The following is an 18,380-nucleotide window of genomic DNA, read 5'->3' on the forward strand; positions in this document are numbered from 1 at the left end:
CAGAGGATGGAGGGGTGAGGCCTGAGGCACAGGAAGCTGCATCTTGCCTTTGAGTTTTATTAGGGGAGTTCATTGTAGTGTGAGAGGTTAGACCAGGAGGTCTAGGCTTGCTAAATAAATCCACGGTCTGGCCCCTCTGGAGAGGGCAGAGCCTCCTCAGAAGAGCTGGCCTGAGGAAGAAGCCCTTTGCTCCCTCCCCTCCTGTAAATTAATGTCATTCGGCTCTGGGAACGCTGGGGCCCGGGTGGGTGCAACCCCTGGCATCGGCAGTGCCCCTCTTAGTGACTGGCACCTGGCCCTGTAGGACCCAGTGAACTGCCCTGCACCAGGGCTCCAGTCTGAAGCGGCATGCACAGTGGGAACAAAGCCGCAGGTCCACATGTCAGGGCGGCGGCCCGTGGGGACAGGAGTCCAGCCTCATCTCTCAGCCAGGCTGGCCAGGATGGCAATGAGATTGTCCAGCCCCAGCAAATAGCCGTCCTCGCGGTTGCCCTCCTCCCAGGGCCGCCTGTGGTCCAGGATCTGGCCATCGGGGAGGGGCGTCGTCTTGCCGAAGTCGATGAGCCACACTCCGGCGCGGTGGCAGTGATCGTGCACGAAGAGGAGCGAGCTGCCAATCACCTGTGAGCCCCGCACCACGGTCAGGCCGCGGCCCTGCCCAGAGACGCCCCCGCCGCGTTCCCGCCCTAGCCCTCGCGGCCGGGCACCCGGGCTGCCGCCGCTTACCTCGTGCCTTCTGAAGAACTCAGAGACCTCCAGGGTGTCCCGGATCTGCTGCAGGCGGTTCAGATACCGCCTCTGCAGAGGGTGGGTGGGAAAGGAGGGCAAATTAATTAAACGCCAAATGAGCCCCTGCTAACGAGGAGCCGCGGCCCAGATAGGCTCGGCAAATGCAGCTGTGGGGAAGACCCAGGAAGCCGCCTGAGTAGGCTCAGAAGGGAAGGAGCTAGAGCAGGTGCGACCCAGCGTGGTGAGGGCCACAGTGGGGACACAGCTGAGGGCACTGGGCCGGATGACGGGGAGTTCTGGGTTTCAGGCTCCCCAACACCTCAGGGTTTGGGATCCCACTCTCACCAGCACTTCCGCGTCTCCTTGCACAAAGTCTTCAAAGACGCGAAGCACCTGCTCCCGGCTTCTTGTAGTCTTGAAGTCGGTGCTGCAGGACCCGTCGGCTTTCTGGAGGTGGGACAGGAGTGTCAGAGACCCGGGCCCGCCAGTGCGCCAGTGGGGAAGAGGACAGCCTAGGGCAGCGGTACCTCCCAGTTGCAGGGGACAGCAAAACATAGAGGGCGGAGGAGTAGGCGGAGCGGGCGCCAGGAAGGTGGAGGTCAACAGATCGGGATGTACAGCGCGCGCGGGGGCGGGGGGTTGGAGCGGTGCCAGGCAAAGCAGGCCTGCCCCACCTTGATGCCCTCGATGCGGAAGCCGAGCGTGGTGCTGGAGCTAATGCCTTCCCGCCACTGCATGTAGCGCGGCTTGGTGACGGCGCGCTGCGCGTGCTCCTCCTCAGTGGGCGCCTCAGGGTCCACCGCCAGCATCTTCTTGTACATGTCCTTCCGCAGCTTGGGCCGCTCACGGGCCTTGGTCAGCTCCTCCTCTAGGTAAGTTCTGTGGGGGCGCAGGCAGCGGCCAGGACGTAAGAGAGCGCACACGGGGACCCCTTCGAGCACTCGCCCCGGCCCCCCTAGAGAAGTTGTTCGGGCCTGCCCCCGCCCCCTTGATGCCCAACCGACTTGACAGGGCACAAGTACCTGACGCCCATTTTGCAGTCGAGCACGCAGGGCCCGTCGAAGCCATCGAGCAAGTCCTGCAGCTGCAGGTAGCTTTCGCCGTCGCGCTCCACCACGCCGTGGAAGGCAGGCACGCAGCCGCGCAGCGCATCCGCCATCAGTCGCCCCAGGCAGTAGCGCTCCGGCTCCGAGCAGCGCTTCAGGATTAGCCCGCTGGTGCCCGCTGCCTTAAAACTCCCTGCGAACCGGCATCCGTCAGAGCCGCCCAGCCCCTTCCCGTCGTGGGAATCTGCCCACCCGCCCCGCGGCTCACCTGTGTGCCCCGCCAGCTGCACCCAGGCGTAGCGCTTCTTGAAAGGGCTTATGACCGGCAGATTGACCATGGTCCGGATCTTCTGCCAGTGGCTTTTCTAAAATAGACATGGTCAAGGCCTGCAAATCGGCCTCTCGGCAATGCATAAGCCCTCCCTCCTCTGAAGCAGGGTCTCGCCACGCCCCCGATCCAACGGAAGCACCTGGGGCTGGATGTGTCATTCATTCATTCAGTCACTCTGGTAAGATTTATTGTGCCCCTGTGTGGCAGGCTGATACAGTACAGTGAATGTGATCCCAGCGTCTCCAATGAGCTGTCAAGAGCCCTGGACTTAGCACCTGAAGACCCGGGTTTGCACTCCAGCTTTGCCACTGAAGAACGCTTAGGCAGGTTACGGAAATGCTCTGTGAAGGATTTTGAACTGCTGTGAGCATCGAAATTACCTGATGGTCACCCTTGTTAAAAATTGCAGATTAGCCAGAAGTGGTAGCTCACGCCTGTAATCCCACTTTGGGAGGCTGAGGCAGGTGGATCACAAGGTCAGGAGTTCAGGACCAGTCTGGCAAAGATGGTAAAACCCTCTCTACTAAAAATACAAAAGTTAGCTGGGCATGGCAGCAGGTACCTGTAATCCCAGCTGCTTGGGAGGCTGAGGCAGGAGAATGGCTTGACCCTCGAGGCAGAGGTTGCAGTGAGCCAAGCTCTCGCCACTGCATTCCAGCCTGGGCAACAGAGAGAGACTCTGTCTCAAAAAAAAAAAAAAAAAAAAAAAAAAAAAAGCAGATTCTCAGGCCTACTACAGGGAAATTTTAAGTAGGTCTAGAGTGGAGGCAATTTTTTTTCTTAGTAATAGTCTTGCTCTGTCACCTAGGCTGGAGTGCAGTGGCCCGATCTCACCTCACTGCAACCTCTGCCTCTCAGGTTCAAGCGATTCTCTTGTTTCAGCCTTCTGAGTAGCTGAGACTACAGGTGCACACCACATGCCCAGCTAATTTTTTTTTTCTTTTTGTATTTTTAGTAGAGGCAGGATTTCACCATATTGGTCTGGCTGGTCTCGAATTCCTGACCTCAGGTGATCCATCCGCCTTGGCCTCCCAAAGTGCTGGGATTACGGGCATAAGCCACTGTGCCCAGCCCCCCAATTTTTTATTTCTACCAATGCCTCAAAAGATTCCAGGGCCCAAAAAACAAGCCTCTGTGCACCCATAAGAAAAGGATCTATAAAATGAAGAAATAACTATCCTTACTGGGTTGCTGTGAGTAGCAAACAAGGGTTAAGGATGATAGGCACCCAGCTCACCAATCCCTTTCCATGGTATGAAGCAGAAGATGAACAAATCTCAATCACTAATTCATTCACTCAGGACCTTGGTTCCTCTCATTTAGGGAGACAGACATACACATAAACAAACCTTTACACAGGCCCAGGGCAGGGAGGCCAGCCTGGCAGGTCCTGCAGAAAGAACAGGCTGGGGCTCTCCAAGCTTCTCTTGCTATCCCTGGATTCCATGCACTCATTAGCTGGCAAGGCTCAGGGCACCCTTGGTTTTGATCTGGGCCCAGAAACCTAAGCCTTGAAAATAAGGTACAAACCTGAGGGCCTGTCAACTTAGACAAAACAGGGAAGGAGATGAAGGGTTCTTTTGGTGTGTCCCTTATCTTTTCTGGCCTTCAGCTAAGCCTGAGAGCATCCCATCCTCTGGACCTCTCCTCTTCCCACCCACAACTCAGCAGCCCTGTGTCCTTTCTGAAGTGCACAGGTTGGTGGCCAGGTATGGTGGCTCACACCTATAATTCCAGCACTCTGGGAGGCTGAGACAGGCAGACCATGAGGTCAGGAGTTCGAGACCAGCCTGGTCAATATGGTGAAACCCCGTCTCTACTAAAAATACAAAAAATAAGCCAGGTGTGGGGGCATGTGCCTGTAGTTCCAGCTACTTGGGAGGCTGAAGCAGATGAATTGCTTGAACATGGAAGAAAGGGGTTGCAGTGAGCCGAGACTGCACCAGTGCACTCCAGCCTAGGTGACAGAAAGAGATTCTGTCTCAAAAATAAATAAATTTTTTTTTTTTTTTTTTTTTTTTGAGATGGAGTTTCGCTCTCCTTACCCAGGCTGGAGTGCAATGGTGCGATCTCCGCTCACCGCAACCTCCGCCTCCTGGGTTCACCCAATTCTCCTGCCTCAGTCTCCTTAGTAGCTGGGACTACAGGCATGCGCCACGATGCCCAGCTAATTTTTGTATTTTTAGTAGAGACGGGGTTTCACCATGTTGAATAGGATGGTCTCGATCTCTTGACCTCGTGATCCACCCGCCTCGGCCTCCCAAAGTGCTGGGATTACAGGCGTGAGCCACCGCGCCCGGCCCATAAATAAAAATTTTTAAAAATGAAGTGCACAGGTTGGCTCATGTCAACTGTGTCTGCTGCCTTCCCTGAGAGATGCTTGCCTTTTAGCACAGTTACACATGTGTGCCCCCACAGGAATACACCTCCTTGACAAGAGGGAGTTCTAAGAGGGAGAGGGAGAACTGAGGAAGTGGCCTAAGTGGAGGAGGACTGCTGACCCTTCCCACCGGGAGAAGATGGAGGTTGTGACAGAGCACTGGGTGGGGAGTCAGTAGTTGATTCCAGTCCTGACTGTATCACCTTCCAGCTGAGTGAACCCAACCAAGTACTGCCATCTGCGTGGGCCTGTTTCCCCTGGGAGGACATAGCTGCTGCCATAACACGAACCATCAAATACTGCCTGCCTATTGCATGTCAGGCTCTTTCTCATCTTTCATCAGGCAGCATTGCTCCCACTTTCTCACTGAAGCCCTTACATGGTACACTAGGGTGTGATCACGTGCCCAATCCCCAGGGATCTGGGGGTGTAGCCAGAAGCAGCCCACTAGAAACATGACATCACTTTCAAAACTCCTTTTAAAATCTTTAAATACACACCAGGTTTGCATTCTGCTGCATAATAAATCCAAGTTTTATTATAAAACTCACCACCTCCAAACCCTCAAGTAAAATTCCAGGAAGATGATGTATGTGCCATGTATATTCAGCAGCACCATCCTGTACCCCTTCTCCCACACTCAGCGTGAGAGCCATAATGAACGCACACGCATAGCAAGTGCATGAAGTGGTATCATTCCCATTTTACAAAAGGAAATCAAGGGGAGCTACATCCCCTCATGCCCTGCCTCCTGCCTCCCAATCTCTGGCTGAAGCTCTCCATCAGCCCATTCTCCCTCCCCGTGTTCCTGCCCCCAGCAGGTTCCAAAGTATCCACAGCAAGATGCTACCAGCCTTCCTCCACTGGGGGTTAAATCGGATATCACATGAGAAAGTGCTTTGTACATGGTGACGTGACATGCAACAATAAGACAGTCTGAGTTTTGATTTCTGGGAAAACACTAAGACCTTCCTGGGAGCCCTCTCTACTGGCTGGCCACCTTTGCCTTTATCCAAAAGAATGTGTTTAATGGCAGGGGCTTCAGACAGCCATAGGGACCTGCTAGAAGAACTTGAGGAATAGTGGGACCAGAATGGACTTAGTGAGAGGATACGTCTAGTTTTGTAGCCACCCCAGTGGAAGAGGAAACTTGCCTTGGGCTAGGTAGGGTGAGGGAACTGCACAATCCTTTTGGAATTGTATAGAAGCAGTGAGGAGGGCTGGACAGTGGGCCTGGTAGAAGAGGATTTGATGTGCATCTGAAAACCTGGGCTTCTACCATTTGATCGATGGACCTGCTCCCAAGCTGGGGTAAAATGGCATCATCACCTACTCTCCTGACCTTGCTTTTCTGCATCTCATATGAGACAGAAGCAGCAACTAAGGCCATTCCTAGCCAGCAGGTTACAAAATACTTCTTTTTTTTTTTTTTGAGACAAGGTCTCACTCCCATGACCCAGGCTGGAGTCCAGTGGTGTGATCACGGCTCACTGCAGCCTGGACTTCCAGAGCTCAGGTTATCCTCCCACCTCAGCACCCAGAGTAGCTGGAACTACACAGGTGAGTCAACATGCCTGGTTGATTTTTTGTATTTTTGGATGCATGTATGCATTAACTTATTTGAGACAAAGTCTTGGTCTGTCACCAGGGTGGAGTGCAGTGGTACAATCTCAGCTCACTGCAATCTCTGCCTTTCAGGTTCAAGTGATTCTACTGCCTCAGTCTCCTGAGCAGCTGAGATTACAGGCATGCACCACCACGCCTGGTTAATTTTTGTATTTTTAGTAGAGATAGGGTTTCACCATGTTGGCAAGGCTAGTCTTGAACTCCTGACCTCAAGTGATCCACCACCTTGGCTTCCCAAAGTTCTGGGATTACAGGCATGAGGCACCATGCCAATATTTTATATTTTTAGTAGAGACAGGATTTTGCCATGTTGCTCAGGCTGGCCTCGAACTCCTGGGTTCAAGTGATCCTTTCACCTTGGAATCCCAGTGTGCTGGGATTGTAAGTGTGAGCCACTGCTCCCAGTTTACAGAAGATTTTCATACCCATTATCTCATCTGAGCCCTCCAAACCACCATCTGAGGTTGCTATGACAGGATTTAGCTCCCCTGCCAGTAATAAATATGGCCAGGCATGGCAGGAATTGTGCAAGTTTCATGGAACTCAAATCACTGGCATCTTCCACCTTAGGGAGATACCTCCCCCAGAGAACATAACACTTTTAAAAATGAATGTAAAGCCAGGTGCGGTGGCTCACGCCTGTAATCCCAGCACTTTGGGAGGCTGAAGCGGGTGGATCACGAGGTCAGGAGTTTGAGACCAGCCTGGTCAACGTGGTGAAACCTCGTCTCTACTAAAAATACAAACAGTCAGTGTGGTGGTGCGCGCCTGTATTCCCTGTTACTTGGGAGGCTGAGGCATTGAACCCAGGAGGTGGAGGTTGCTGTGAGCTGAGATTGCGCCACTGCACTCCAGCTTCAGCGAAAGAGCAAGCCACTGCCTCAAATAAATAAAAATAAATGTAAAAATGAATGTACCCAAAAAGGCTCCTGAAGCATCATTCTTTGGTAGGTGGGTGGGGATTTGGGCACCTGAACAGCAGGGAAGATATTTTTAAGCAGGTGAGACTTTTTTTTTGAGCAGATGATGTTGCAGAGTGAAATCTAGCTGCCAAGGGCAGCAGAGCCTCATCCTCTGGCTTGGGCCTCCCTCCACAAAGGTGCCCTCTCTGGGAGACCAAAGCATAGCCAGAGGCTACCTGGGTTTCTTGGGGCAAAGGCTAGGATTGCTGACTGTGTGAGAGGCTTTGATGAAGTCACAGGAGGGCCCTCTGATAATTTCTTACTCCTAGGGCTGAGCAGTGAATACCTCTCCCTGGGCAGGGCTTGGCTGGATACTAGCCTCAGACCCTCCTCTGTCTAAGCTCCATTTGGAAGCTTTGAAGACACCTGCTCATGCTCACTGCTCACAGTGTTCACTTTATCTTCTGCAGGAGCAGACCCTTTGCTCTGTGTTTGGCACTAACCCCTGCTCCCTGCCTCCAGTCATCCAGTCGAAGCTCTACCAGCCCAACACCCTCCCCATGTTCCAATTGTCCTATCAAACTAGCACTCCCTGTGGTCCTGGTGGTGGGGAGAACAATCAGTTTAAATTTATAAAATGATTTGCACTAAGGTATAAGTGACCCACGACTTCACCTTCCCATGGGCATTAGCTTTTTAAAAAGGAAGTCTGTTAACCTAAATTCTGCTCTATAATTAGTGGAAAGTGATGTGTGGGAATTCTGAGTCCAGGAGGGGATGGCATCCAGGTCTCCTTACCTATCCTGGAGCACGAAAAGAAGAAAACCAGATGAACAGGAGCCAAACACCCTCTCTTCTGCTCCAACAACACCCTGTAATTGTTTGAGGAGGCAGGCAAGGCCTTAGAGTCATGACGGCTGACCTCGGTGGTGGGCCTCCAACTTCTCCCCTGACTGGCTGGGAAAAGCCTGACCATGACTTTGTCGTCTGCCGGAGTCAGGCTGCCCAGTCTCAATTCCTCTGCTCTGGGCAGGCTGGAGAGCGCTCCTAGCAGGTGAAGGGGATTAGGTATGCCCCAGGCAGAGGCAGGCAGCCAGAGCCTTCCTGGGCTTCGGCCTGCCTAGGCCGCGCGTAAGTGGCTGGCAACCCGGGAGTCCTAGGGTCCGGCCTCGGTCCCCTTCCCCAGGTGCATCCTTCACGGTCAGCCGGACCTGCCCTGCTTCCTGTCTGGGGAAGCCCTAAATTGGCATGGGCGGGCGCGCTGTACGGCTCCGGGACCTGCCGCGAGGCAAAGTCCGCCCTGGGCCCTTCCACGCGGACTCAGGCAGCCTCTGTCAACAGCTCCAGGCTTATCTGCCGCCGCCGTGGCTGTTTGCCTTCGGGGAGGCCCCGGCGGGCGGGGGTGGGGAAGGCCTGGAAGCCACAGCCTTGGAGCTGGAAGGGACCTCAGCGGCGATCTGCACTGGCTCCCGGCGGCTCGGGGGACCGCGGGGTCGCCCAGGTCCTCGAGGCTCGACCTCGGCGGGGGCGGTCTCCCCTGCACCCAGGCTTGGCTGCAGGCCCTCCTCCTCGCGCTGTCCCCCTCCCAGGCACTTCGCCGACTCCCTGCGGGCGGAGGAGGGAAGCGGGACGCGCCCGCGCCCTCTGCGCCCCCGCGCTTCGCGCCCTTTCGCCTGCGCCGCCTCTCAGGTGTCAGAGCTTCGGCAGAGGCCGCGCCCCCGGAGCGGCTGCTCATGCTTTTCCGAAGAGGCGGGGTGGGGGCCTCTCACTGCCCCCCACACCCCACACTGGGAAGCCCGGGCATCCGCCCCCCGACCTAGGCAAGGGTTACCCCAGAAACGATCTGGGGCTTCCCTGACCACCGCGGGAGGAGAAGGGGAAGCGGCAGGCTCGTGACGGAGTCGGCGCTCCCCGCACCTGGACGCGGGGGGTATTGCTGCTCTGTGAAGCTTTTTCTCGCTAGTGTCACTGACAAGCCCCACCGCCCTCTGGGCTTGTGAACCCCTGCAAGTCGCCACAGCCTCCCCTCCTCGTCCCATCCGAGTGTGCGGTGGAGCAGGCGCGCGGCCGCCAGCTCTCCCCGCCCCGCCGCGACGACCTGGCCTTCTGGGCAAGCCGCACACGCCCGAGGCCAGGAGCGCCCCTCGCCTCTACCTCGGCTTCAGGGACACTTGCGTAAAGTGGATCTAAAGCAAGCTCTTCGCGCTGACCACGTACAGTTATTCAAGGTATCTGGCCTTGGTTAAAACGAAGAGGACAAGGAGGCTGTCCCGGGAGCCGCGCATCCCTAAGTGGCGGGCGTCGGGAACGACTTAACAGTGCCCAGGGCTGTTTTCCGAGGGTCAGCCCTGGTCCCAGAACACACAGGCTATCAGAGGCAGACTAGCAGGCTGATCCCACCCCCTTTCGGCCTCAGTTTACCGACCCTCTCTGCCGTGCTCAGGAGCGGAGAGCCGGGGGTACAGGAGGCAGGGCGCGCACCGAGTGGACTGCGTTCCGCTCCCAGCCAGAGCTCCCAGCCCCGCGCCCCTCCCTCCCCTGCGTCCACGCCTCGTGCGGGCGCTAGGAGCAGACGGCAGCGGATCCCGAGCAGAGCCTGGAGCGCCGCTCCACTCCCACTCAGGAGAGGGAAACCGTGGCAACGGCGGGGGTGGGGCCGCGGCACCGGAGAGGAGGCGGGGAGCTAGGGAAACGCTCCTTCGCCCCTCTTCTTCCGAGGGTTCACCCGGCAAGGCTCAAGCCCCTCCGATCCCTCCTGTCCTACCCCCCAGGCAACAAGGTCCGCTGCCCCCGCTTCGCCCAGTCCCTGGGGCGGGTCGCCTGCTCCTCGCCCCGCTTCTTAGACGCCCCAGGGCCAGCGCTACGACCCGCCGGCGGAGCCGCGGTGAAAGTTGCCCAGGCGAGAGGTCGGCCTGGCGCCTCCCTCCGACCCCCAGACTCCTCCTAAACCGCGAGAACAGGACCCTACGCGGGAGGGAGCATGGACAGGAGCGGGTCCTCCGGGAGCTCCAAGCCGGGTCCCCAGCTCAGCCCCCGCGCCCGGCGCTGGCCCCGCCCCCGCGGCCCGTACCTGACCCACGTCCTCGCTAGCTTCCAGCTGCACGTTGCCGCGGCTCCGGCTCTCGCTATCGCTCAGCAGGTCGTCCTCCGAGTCCTCGAGCAGCGACGAGGAGCCAGTGGAGGAGACCGACGAGGTGGAAAGGCGGCGCGGCTGCTGCAGGTGCGAGGAGCCCCCTGCCGGGAGACAGTTCCCCTCCCGCTCGGGCGGCCCAGGGCTGGTCGGGGGCACGTCGGGCTCCTCGGCTGTCACGGTCAGCTGAGGGATCACTGGGGCCGGGGGAGCCCGCGGAAGCCCGTTAGGAACCTGTCCCCCACGCCGCTTGGCCCTGCGGGCCCGGGGCTCCCCCGCGGCGGCGGCCGCAGCGACCGCGGCACAGCGCGCCTCGAAGAGCAAGCGCAGCTCCCCGACACTCCGGCGCGGGGCCCGCTCCAGCCCCGGGCTGCAGGGCCTCGCGCTCCCCGGCCGCGCCATGCCCGTCGGGCCCCCGGGAAGGGTCATCTCCCAGTGCCGGCGCCGCGGCTGAGCCCACCAGCCCGCGGCGCGCCGGGGACTGGAGCGGCTCCGCGCCCCCGGGAGGAGACGGCCCCGGGGCGGAGCTTGCGCCGCAGCCCGCCCGCGCCCCGCCTCGGCCGCGCCCCCCGCCCACTCCTTTCACTTTCGGAGAAAGCGCGGGCCTCCTAGGGCCCCCGCCAGGCACAAAAGGCTCTTGGTGGCTCCTCGGGGTGGCGGGGAATCCAGCCTCCGTAGGCACAAAACATGGTCCGGGGCCTAGTTGCTTCGCTCCGCCCGTCCTCGGGGAGGTGGGAGGGGCCGCTTGGCGCCGGGGCCTCGCAGCCTTCCCGGGCTTAGCTGCTGGAAGGGATTCCTCCAGGCGGTTCCACTGGCCCTGCCCCCGCGCAGGAGAAGCTGGTCCTGCTCCTGCTCCGCTACCCGGTCCCTCGGGTTCCTTTCCGTGTTTCATCCCTCCCGGGCAAGGGCTTCAAGTTTCCTGGGCCTTGCTCCAGCCCGAGCTCCTGAGCAGAGTTCAAGGCCACCTGCCTCCCAAAGCAGCCCCACCCCAGGGCGTGCACCCAAGTGGAGACTCGGCCCCAGAGACAAGCTGAGGCTGCTCCTCGCAAGCTCCCCACTTCCCGGCGGGCAGAGAACAAGGTCAGGGGGCGGGGCCTAGATCTGTCCCCTCGGCCCAGCCGAGTCCCAGGCGGCATCTTTAGGAGCTCGGGGCTGGGAGTCAGCAGTGTGGCGTTCAGCAAGTCATTTCACTTCCCTCGAGTGCGGTTCTCCCGTTGCTGCGAGAATAAAAGCTTTGAAATACGGTCCACTACACTCTAGATGTGATTTTTAGGCAGTCCCTCCACCCCTTCCGTATGTTTCTGCATCTGTACATTTAGGAAAACCTCTCCCAACCCACAGAGTGGTGTCTGTAAAACTAAGAAGACAGCACTGATGTTGAAGAGTTTCAGACAATGCAAAGTGCTTATCATGTTATCCCATTCGGATCTTCAGGCACTTCCCATGTTGCTAGTCAGCTGACTGCGAGGCTACTTTGAGTAGAAGCCAGTTCCTGTCTTCCCAACACTGCCAGAGGAGTGAGGGGAAGACACTGAGTGCCCCCTCAGGCACTCAGGGTCTGGGGATTGCTGGGGCGCTGGGAGCAGAGCATCCCCAGAATGATTGCCTTGGATGATGAGACGGCCAACGCAGGGGCTTTCCTTCCCTTCTCTCCCCTCAGCCAGGGCTCAGAAATGGCCCAAGAGAAGGAAACAGGAAGGTTCAGTGGGAACATGGAATCTTCAGCAAAGCATAGTGGCTTATGCTTGTAATCCCAGCACTTTGGGAGGCCAAAGCCAGCAGATTGCTTGAGCCTGGGAGTTCCAGACCTGCTTGGGCAACATGGCAAAACCCTGTCTCTACTAAAACTACAGAATATTGACTGGGCTGCCGGGCGCGGTGGCTCAAGCCTGTAATCCCAGCACTTTGGGAGGCTGAGGCGGGTGGATCACGAGGTCGAGAGATCGAGACCATCCTGGTCAACATGGTGAAACCCCGTCTCTACTAAAAATACAAAAAATTAGCTGGGCATGGTGGTGTGTGCCTGTAATCCCAGCTACTTAGGAGGCTGAGGCAGGATAATTGCCTGAACCCAGGAGGCGGAGGTTGCGGTGAGCCGAGATCGCACCATTGCACTCCAGCCTGGGTAACAAGAGCAAAACTCTGTCTCAAAAAGAAAAAAAAAAGAAAAGAATATTGACTGGGCCCGGTGGCATGTTCCTGCAGTCCCAGCTACTGGCGGGGAGGCTGAGGTGAGAGGATCACTGGAGCCTGGAAGTCTAGGCTGCAAAGACCCATGACCATTCCACTGCACTACAGTCTGGGTGACAAAGCAATGCCCTATCTCTAAATAAATAAGGTGAAGATACTGGAAAACTGAGAAAGGAAGCACAATAATGTAAGAAAGAATGGGGATGAGGGAGGCAAGAGAAATAGAGGGAATGAAAGAGTGAGAGAAAGAAGGACATGGAGGAGTGTGAACACTTGATTCCTTCATGGAGAACCTGGGAAATCACATCGCCACCTTCTCTAGGAGAACAGTCTGGAGGAATCTGAGTGTGTGTGTGAGGGGTGTACTCAACAGCTTGAAGGCCCTGGATCACTCGTATGTCAGACACTCACTCCTCCGCCTCCTTCACAGCTACACCAACCTGTGGCAGGACGTGGGCTGGTGCTGCATTCAGAGAGGGGGGCTGGGAGCAAACCCAAGGTGGGGAGAGCCAGCAAGGACCTGCCAGAACTGGAAAGGTAGGGAGGGCAATGAGGTGAGAGAATATGTTCTGTGTACCTGTGTGCCAGGTGATGTATGGGCAGGGCTGGAGGTATAAGCAGGCTGGGCACTGGGTCTCTGTCCCAGCTGCCAAGAAAAAGGGACAATTCTTTTTCTTCTTGTATCAGGCACTTGCCCAAGCCTTAGGTCTACTATACCACAGCCAGAGAATTGCTCTTTGCCCTACCTGCCCAGGTGTCTCATTGGAAAAGTGAGGGCAAACCTGGAAATGGGTGCTGAACTGAAAGCCAATCCCATAGATTCTTAGAGCAGTAAGGGGCCTTACATCCATCTATTCTCCTTGTTCACATTACAGAAATAAAAAAGAGATTAAGTGGCTCCACTAGGCAGGTTAGGGCCATACAGCTAGTTGGTGGAAAAGGCAATGTGTCCTGGCTAGGTCCCCTGACTTCCTGTGTTCTTGTTGACCAGGCTGGAGTGCAATGGTGTGATCAAGGCTCACTGCAACCCCTGCCTCTCAGGTTCAGGCAATTCTCCTGCCTCAGCCTCCAAAGTAGCTGGGATTATAGGTGCCTGCCACCATGCCCGGCTAATTTTTGTATTTTGTGTTTTTAGTAGAGATGGGGTTTAACCATGTTGGCCAGGCTGGTCTTGAACTCCTGACCTCAGGTGATCTGCCCACCTAGGCTTCCCAAAGTGCTGGGATTACAGCCGTGAGCCACTTTGCCCAGCTGAGTTCTCAACTTAGCATGGCTCTTCTGTCCTCTTAATCATGCCAGGAATAAACGTTGAAACCCTAGAACATCTGTTCTCTTATGACTCAGTTTCCCCAGTCTTTGATGCTTGAATAGAAGGGATGTAGAGAAAATCAGACTGACCAGTATGGAGGTGGATGGCCTCTTATGTACTGCCAAAAAAAAAAAAAAAAAAAAAAAAAAAAAAAAAAAAAAAGTGGGTGGGGGAAATTAAAACACTTAAGTATTCAGCAAGTCAGAGAAAGTGTTTTGTTTTGTTTGTTTTGAGAGGGAGTCTTGCTCTGTCACCCAGGATGAAGTGCAGTGGTGCAATCTCAGCTCACTGCAACCTCTGCCTCCGGGGCTCAATTCTCCTACCTCAGCCTCCCACATAGCAGGGATTATAGGTGCGTGCCACCACGCCCAGCTAATTTTTTGTATTTTTAGTAGAGACAGGGTTTCACCATGTTGGCCAGGCTGGTCTCGACCTCCTGACTGCAGGGAATCCACCCATTTCAGCCTCCCAAAGTGCTGGGATTACAGGTGTGAGCCACTGCACCTAACTGCTGGAGAAAGTTTTAAAAAATTAAATAAACAACAAGAAAGGGGGAAACTGGGCTGTAGGAGACTGTGTTAAGGTTGTCTTTTGGTTTGAGTGCTTTGTTGTTGTTGTTACTGTTTTGAGACAGTCTCATTCTGTCACATAGACTGGAGTGTGCGATCATGGCTCAATGCAACCTCCTGGGCTAAAAGGATCCTCCTGCCCCAGCCTCCTGAGAAGGTGGGACCACAGGCACGCACTACCATGCTCAAACTAATTTAAATTTTTTGTAGAGATGGAGTCTCTCTTTGTTGCCTAAGTCCTAAACTCCTGGCCTCAATCTTCTTCCTTCAGCTTCCCAAACTGCCGGGATTACAGGCATGAGCCATTGAACCCAGCCAGTGTGTCAAGGTTTTGATGGTCATTAAGTGGCTATTCTAAGATAGGCCATGAGAGTCTCTCTGCCTTGACCACAAGGCCAGCTACATGGGTCTGAGCAGAGAACATTTTTCTTTTTCCTTTATTTATTTATTTTTTTTGAGACAGGGTCTCATTTAGTCACACAATCACCCAGGCTGGAGTGCAGTGGCATGATCACAACTCACTTCAGTCTCAACTTCCTGGGCCCAAGTGATCCTCCTGCCTTAGCCTCTCAGTAGCTGGGACTGCCAACACAGGCATTCGTCACAAGATGTGAGTGCAGTGATGCCCAGACAATTTTTTTTTTTTTTTTTGAGACGGAGTTTCGCTCTTGTTACCCAGGCTGGGGTGCAATGGCGCGATCTCGGCTCACCGCAACCTCCACCTCCCGGGCTCAGGCAATTCTCCTGCCTCAGCCTCCTGAGTAGCTGGAATTACAGGCACGTGCCACCATGCCCAGCTAATTTTTTGTATTTTTAGTAGAGATGGGGTTTCACCATGTTGCCCAGGATGGTCTCGATCTCTCGACCTTGTGATCCACCCACCTCGGCCTCCCAAAGTACTGGGATTACAGGCTTGAGCCACCGCGCCCGGCCTTTTTTTTTTTTTTTTAGACAGAGTTTTGCTCTTGTTACCCAGGCTGGAGTGCAATGGCGCGATCTTGGCTCACTGCAACCTCCGCCTCCTGGGTTCAGGCAATTCTCCTGCCTCAGCCTCCTGAGTCGCTGGGATTACAGGCACGTGCCACCATGCCCAGCTAATTTTTATTTTTAGTAGAGACGGGGTTTCACCATGTTGACCAGGATGGGCTTGATCTCTTGACCTCGTGATCCACCCACCTCGGCCTCCCAAAGTGCTGGGATTACAGGGTTGAGCCACCGCGCTCAGCCAATTTTTAAATTTTTGGTAGAGATAGGGGTCTCACTACATTGTCCAGACTGGTCTTGAATTCCTGGGCTCAAGCAATCCTCCTGCCTTGGCCTCCCAAACTGCTAGTTTATAGGTGTGAGCCACTGTGCCCAGCCAGAACCATCTTCTTATCTTCTTGTGGCATCTCAGTTAATTGATCCTCCTGTTCCCTAGAGGTCTTTTTTTTTTTTTTTTTTTTTTTTTTTTTCTTGTGGCGGAGTCTCACTCTGTCACCCAGGCTGGAGTGCAATGGTACGATCTCAGCTCACTGCAACCTAAGCTTCTAGGTTCAGGTAGTTTTCTTGTGTCAGCTTTGAAGTAGCTGGGATTACAGGCACCTGCCACCATACCCAGCTAATTTTTTTTGTTGTTTTTTTTAAGATGGGGTTTCACCATGATGGCCAGGCTGGCCTTGAACTCCTGACCTCAGGTGATCCGCCCACCTCGGCCTCGCAAAGTGCTAGGATTACAGGCGTGAGCCACAGGGCCCAGCCAATTTTTGTATTTTTAATAGAGATGGGATTTCACCATATTGGCCAGGCTGGTCTTAAACTCCTGACCTCAGGTGATCTGCCCACCTTGGCCTCCCTAAATGTTGGGATTACGATTACTGGTGTGAGCCACTGCACCCAGGCTGAAGTCTGCTTCTTTTTTTTTTTTTTTTTTTTTTTTTGAGACGGAGTTTCGCTCTTGATGCCCAGGCTGGAGTGCAATGGCGCGATCTCGGCTCACCACAACCTCTGCCTCCTGGGTTCAGGCAATTCTCCTGCCTCAGCCTCCTGAGTAGCTGGGATTACAGGCACGCACCACCATGCCCAGCTAATTTTTTGTATTTTTAGTAGAGATGGGGTTTCACCATGTTGACCAGGATGGCCTCGATCTCTTGACCTCGTGATCCACCCGCCTCGGCCTCCCAAAGTGCTGGGATTACAGGCTTGAGCCACCACGCCCGGCGAAGTCTGCTTCTTTAAGTGCCTGAGTCCTCACCCCCGTCAAAGACCTTCAGGGCTGGGTGCAGTGGTTGGTACCTGTAATCCCAGCACTTTGGGTGGCCCAGGCAGAAGGATCACTTGAATGTAGAAATTTGAGGCCAGCCTGGGAAACATGTTGAAAACCATCTCTACAAAAAATAAGAAAATTAGCCAAGCATGGTGGCACATGCCTATGGTCCCAGGTATTCAGGAGGAAGAGGTTGGAGGATCACCTGAGCCTAGGGAGGTTGAGGCTGTAGTCAGCTGAGATTGAGCTACTGCCCTCCAGCCTGGGCAATAGATCGAAAGACCCCATCTCAAAAAAAAAAAAAAAAAAAAAAAAAAGTCTTTTAGCATTTATCATGCCTGAGGGTTGCATGTCTCTTGGAGAACCACCACCCTGGGGTACAAAACTGGGGAAGAAAAGGGCCTGGAAAATGGGATGTGTGTGCTGCGGGGTTTCTGGGAGCCTTACCCTGACCTGCCTCACAACTGTGCCCCACCTCTACCTCATCCCCAGGGCAGCACCAGTGGCCCCAGGAGCAGGAGTAAAATCACCACTCATCACCCTATGCCAAGCACAGTGCTGGTTTCTGCTTCTTTTTTTTTTTTTTTTTTTTTTGTTTGAGACGGAGTTTTGCTCTTGTTGCCCAGGCTGGAGTGCAATGGCGTGATCTCGGCTCACCGCAACCTCCGCCTCCTGGGCTCAGGCAATTCTCCTGCCTCAGCCTCCTGAGTAGCTGGGATTACAGGCACCCGCCACCATGCCCAGCTAATTTTTAGTATTTTTAGTAGAGACGGGGTTTCACCATGTTGACCAGGATGGTCTCGATCTCTTGACCTCGTGATACACCCGCCTCGGCCTCCCAAAGTGCTGGGATTACAGGCTTGAGCCACCGCGCCCGGCCTGGTTTCTGCTTCTTAAGATGACAAGCAGAGCCGGTCACCTGGGGGAGAGAAGGGAAGGCACAGCCTTTGAACTGTGCTCCTGAATGGGGCATCTGTTCTTTGAAGAGACTTTCAGCCTTCTCCAGCAGGAGAGGAGCCTCTCTGGTGTGTGTGTGGCGTGTGTATGGAGTGTGTGCTGTGGGGTGGTTGTGTGTGGTGTGTGTGGCATGTATATGTGGCATGGGTGTGTGGTGTAAGGGTGTGGTGTGTGTGATGCGTGTGGTATGTGTGTAGTGGGTGTTTGGTGTGGTGTATGATGGGTGTTGTGTGTGAATGTGTTGTGTGTGTTGTGTGTTGTATGTGGTGTGTGTATGGTGTTTGTGGTGGGTGTTTGGTGTGGTGTATGATAGGTGTGTGTGAATGTGTTGTATGTGGTGTGTGTGCTGTGTGGTATGTGGTGTGTGCAGTGTGTGTATGGTGTATGTGGTGGGTGTAGTGAGTGGCGTGGGTGTGTTGTGAGTGTGGTGTGTATGGTGTGTTGGCAGTGTGTGTGGTGTGTGTGTGGTGTGTTGTGTGGTGTGTGTGTGGTGTGGTGTGTGGTATGTGTGTGATTATGTGGTGTGTGTGTGGTGTGTGATATGTGTGTGGTGTATGGTGCATGTGTGGTGTGTGGTATGTGTGTGGTGTGGTGCGTGGTATGTGATGTGTGTGGTGTATGGTGTGTGTGGTGTGTGGTATGCGTGTGGTGTGTGTAGTGTATGTGTATGGTATGTGTGTGGTGTGTGGTATGGTGTGTGGTGGGTGTATGGTGTGTGGTGGGTTTGTGGTGTGTGGTTGGTGTGTGGTATGTGTGTGGTGTGTGGTTTGTGGTGTGTGTGGTAGGTGTGTGGTGTGGTGTGTGGTATGTGTGTGGTGTGTGGTATGTGTGTGGTGTGTGGTGGGTGTGTGGTATGTGTGTGGTATATGGTGGGTGTGTGGTTTGTGGTGTGGTGTGTGGTGGGTGTGTGGTGTGTGGTATGTGTGTGGTGTGTGGTGGGTGTGTGGTTTGTGGTGTGATGTGTGG

The 18,380-nt window shown here is 55.0% G+C and overlaps 1 protein-coding gene across 1 annotated transcript; it reads right to left on the minus strand.

Annotated features, from left to right (window-relative positions):
• Positions 1 to 37: 37 nt before the first annotated feature.
• ITPKA (inositol-trisphosphate 3-kinase A) lies at positions 38 to 11,373 on the minus strand. Its single transcript, XM_003935800.3, has 7 exons — positions 10,085 to 11,373; positions 2,044 to 2,140; positions 1,752 to 1,968; positions 1,404 to 1,608; positions 1,075 to 1,176; positions 727 to 798; positions 38 to 621 (listed from the first exon to the last, which is right to left on the minus strand). The coding sequence occupies exons 1-7, from the start codon at positions 10,571 to 10,573 to the stop codon at positions 418 to 420; spliced, it is 1,386 nt and encodes a 461-aa protein (XP_003935849.2). The 5' UTR covers positions 10,574 to 11,373; the 3' UTR covers positions 38 to 417.
• Positions 11,374 to 18,380: the final 7,007 nt, after the last annotated feature.

Source organism: Saimiri boliviensis, chromosome 2 (genome assembly GCF_048565385.1).
Source record: "Saimiri boliviensis isolate mSaiBol1 chromosome 2, mSaiBol1.pri, whole genome shotgun sequence".
NCBI classification, from domain to species: Eukaryota; Metazoa; Chordata; class Mammalia; order Primates; family Cebidae; genus Saimiri; species Saimiri boliviensis.

What these genes read in the sequence shown, in the direction of transcription:
- ITPKA (XM_003935800.3), bottom strand. Translation starts at nt 10,573, where the DNA reads ATGACCCTTCCCGGGGGCCCGACGGGCATGGCGCGGCCGGGGAGCGCG. An exon ending in TCCGCATCGAGGGCATCAAG is followed by an intron (nt 1,177 to 1,403) that starts GTGGGGCAGGCC and finishes TCCCACCTCCAG; the next exon opens with AAAGCCGACGGGTCCTGCAG. An exon ending in AAGGAGACGCGGAAGTGCTG is followed by an intron (nt 799 to 1,074) that starts GTGAGAGTGGGA and finishes CACCCTCTGCAG; the next exon opens with AGGCGGTATCTGAACCGCCT.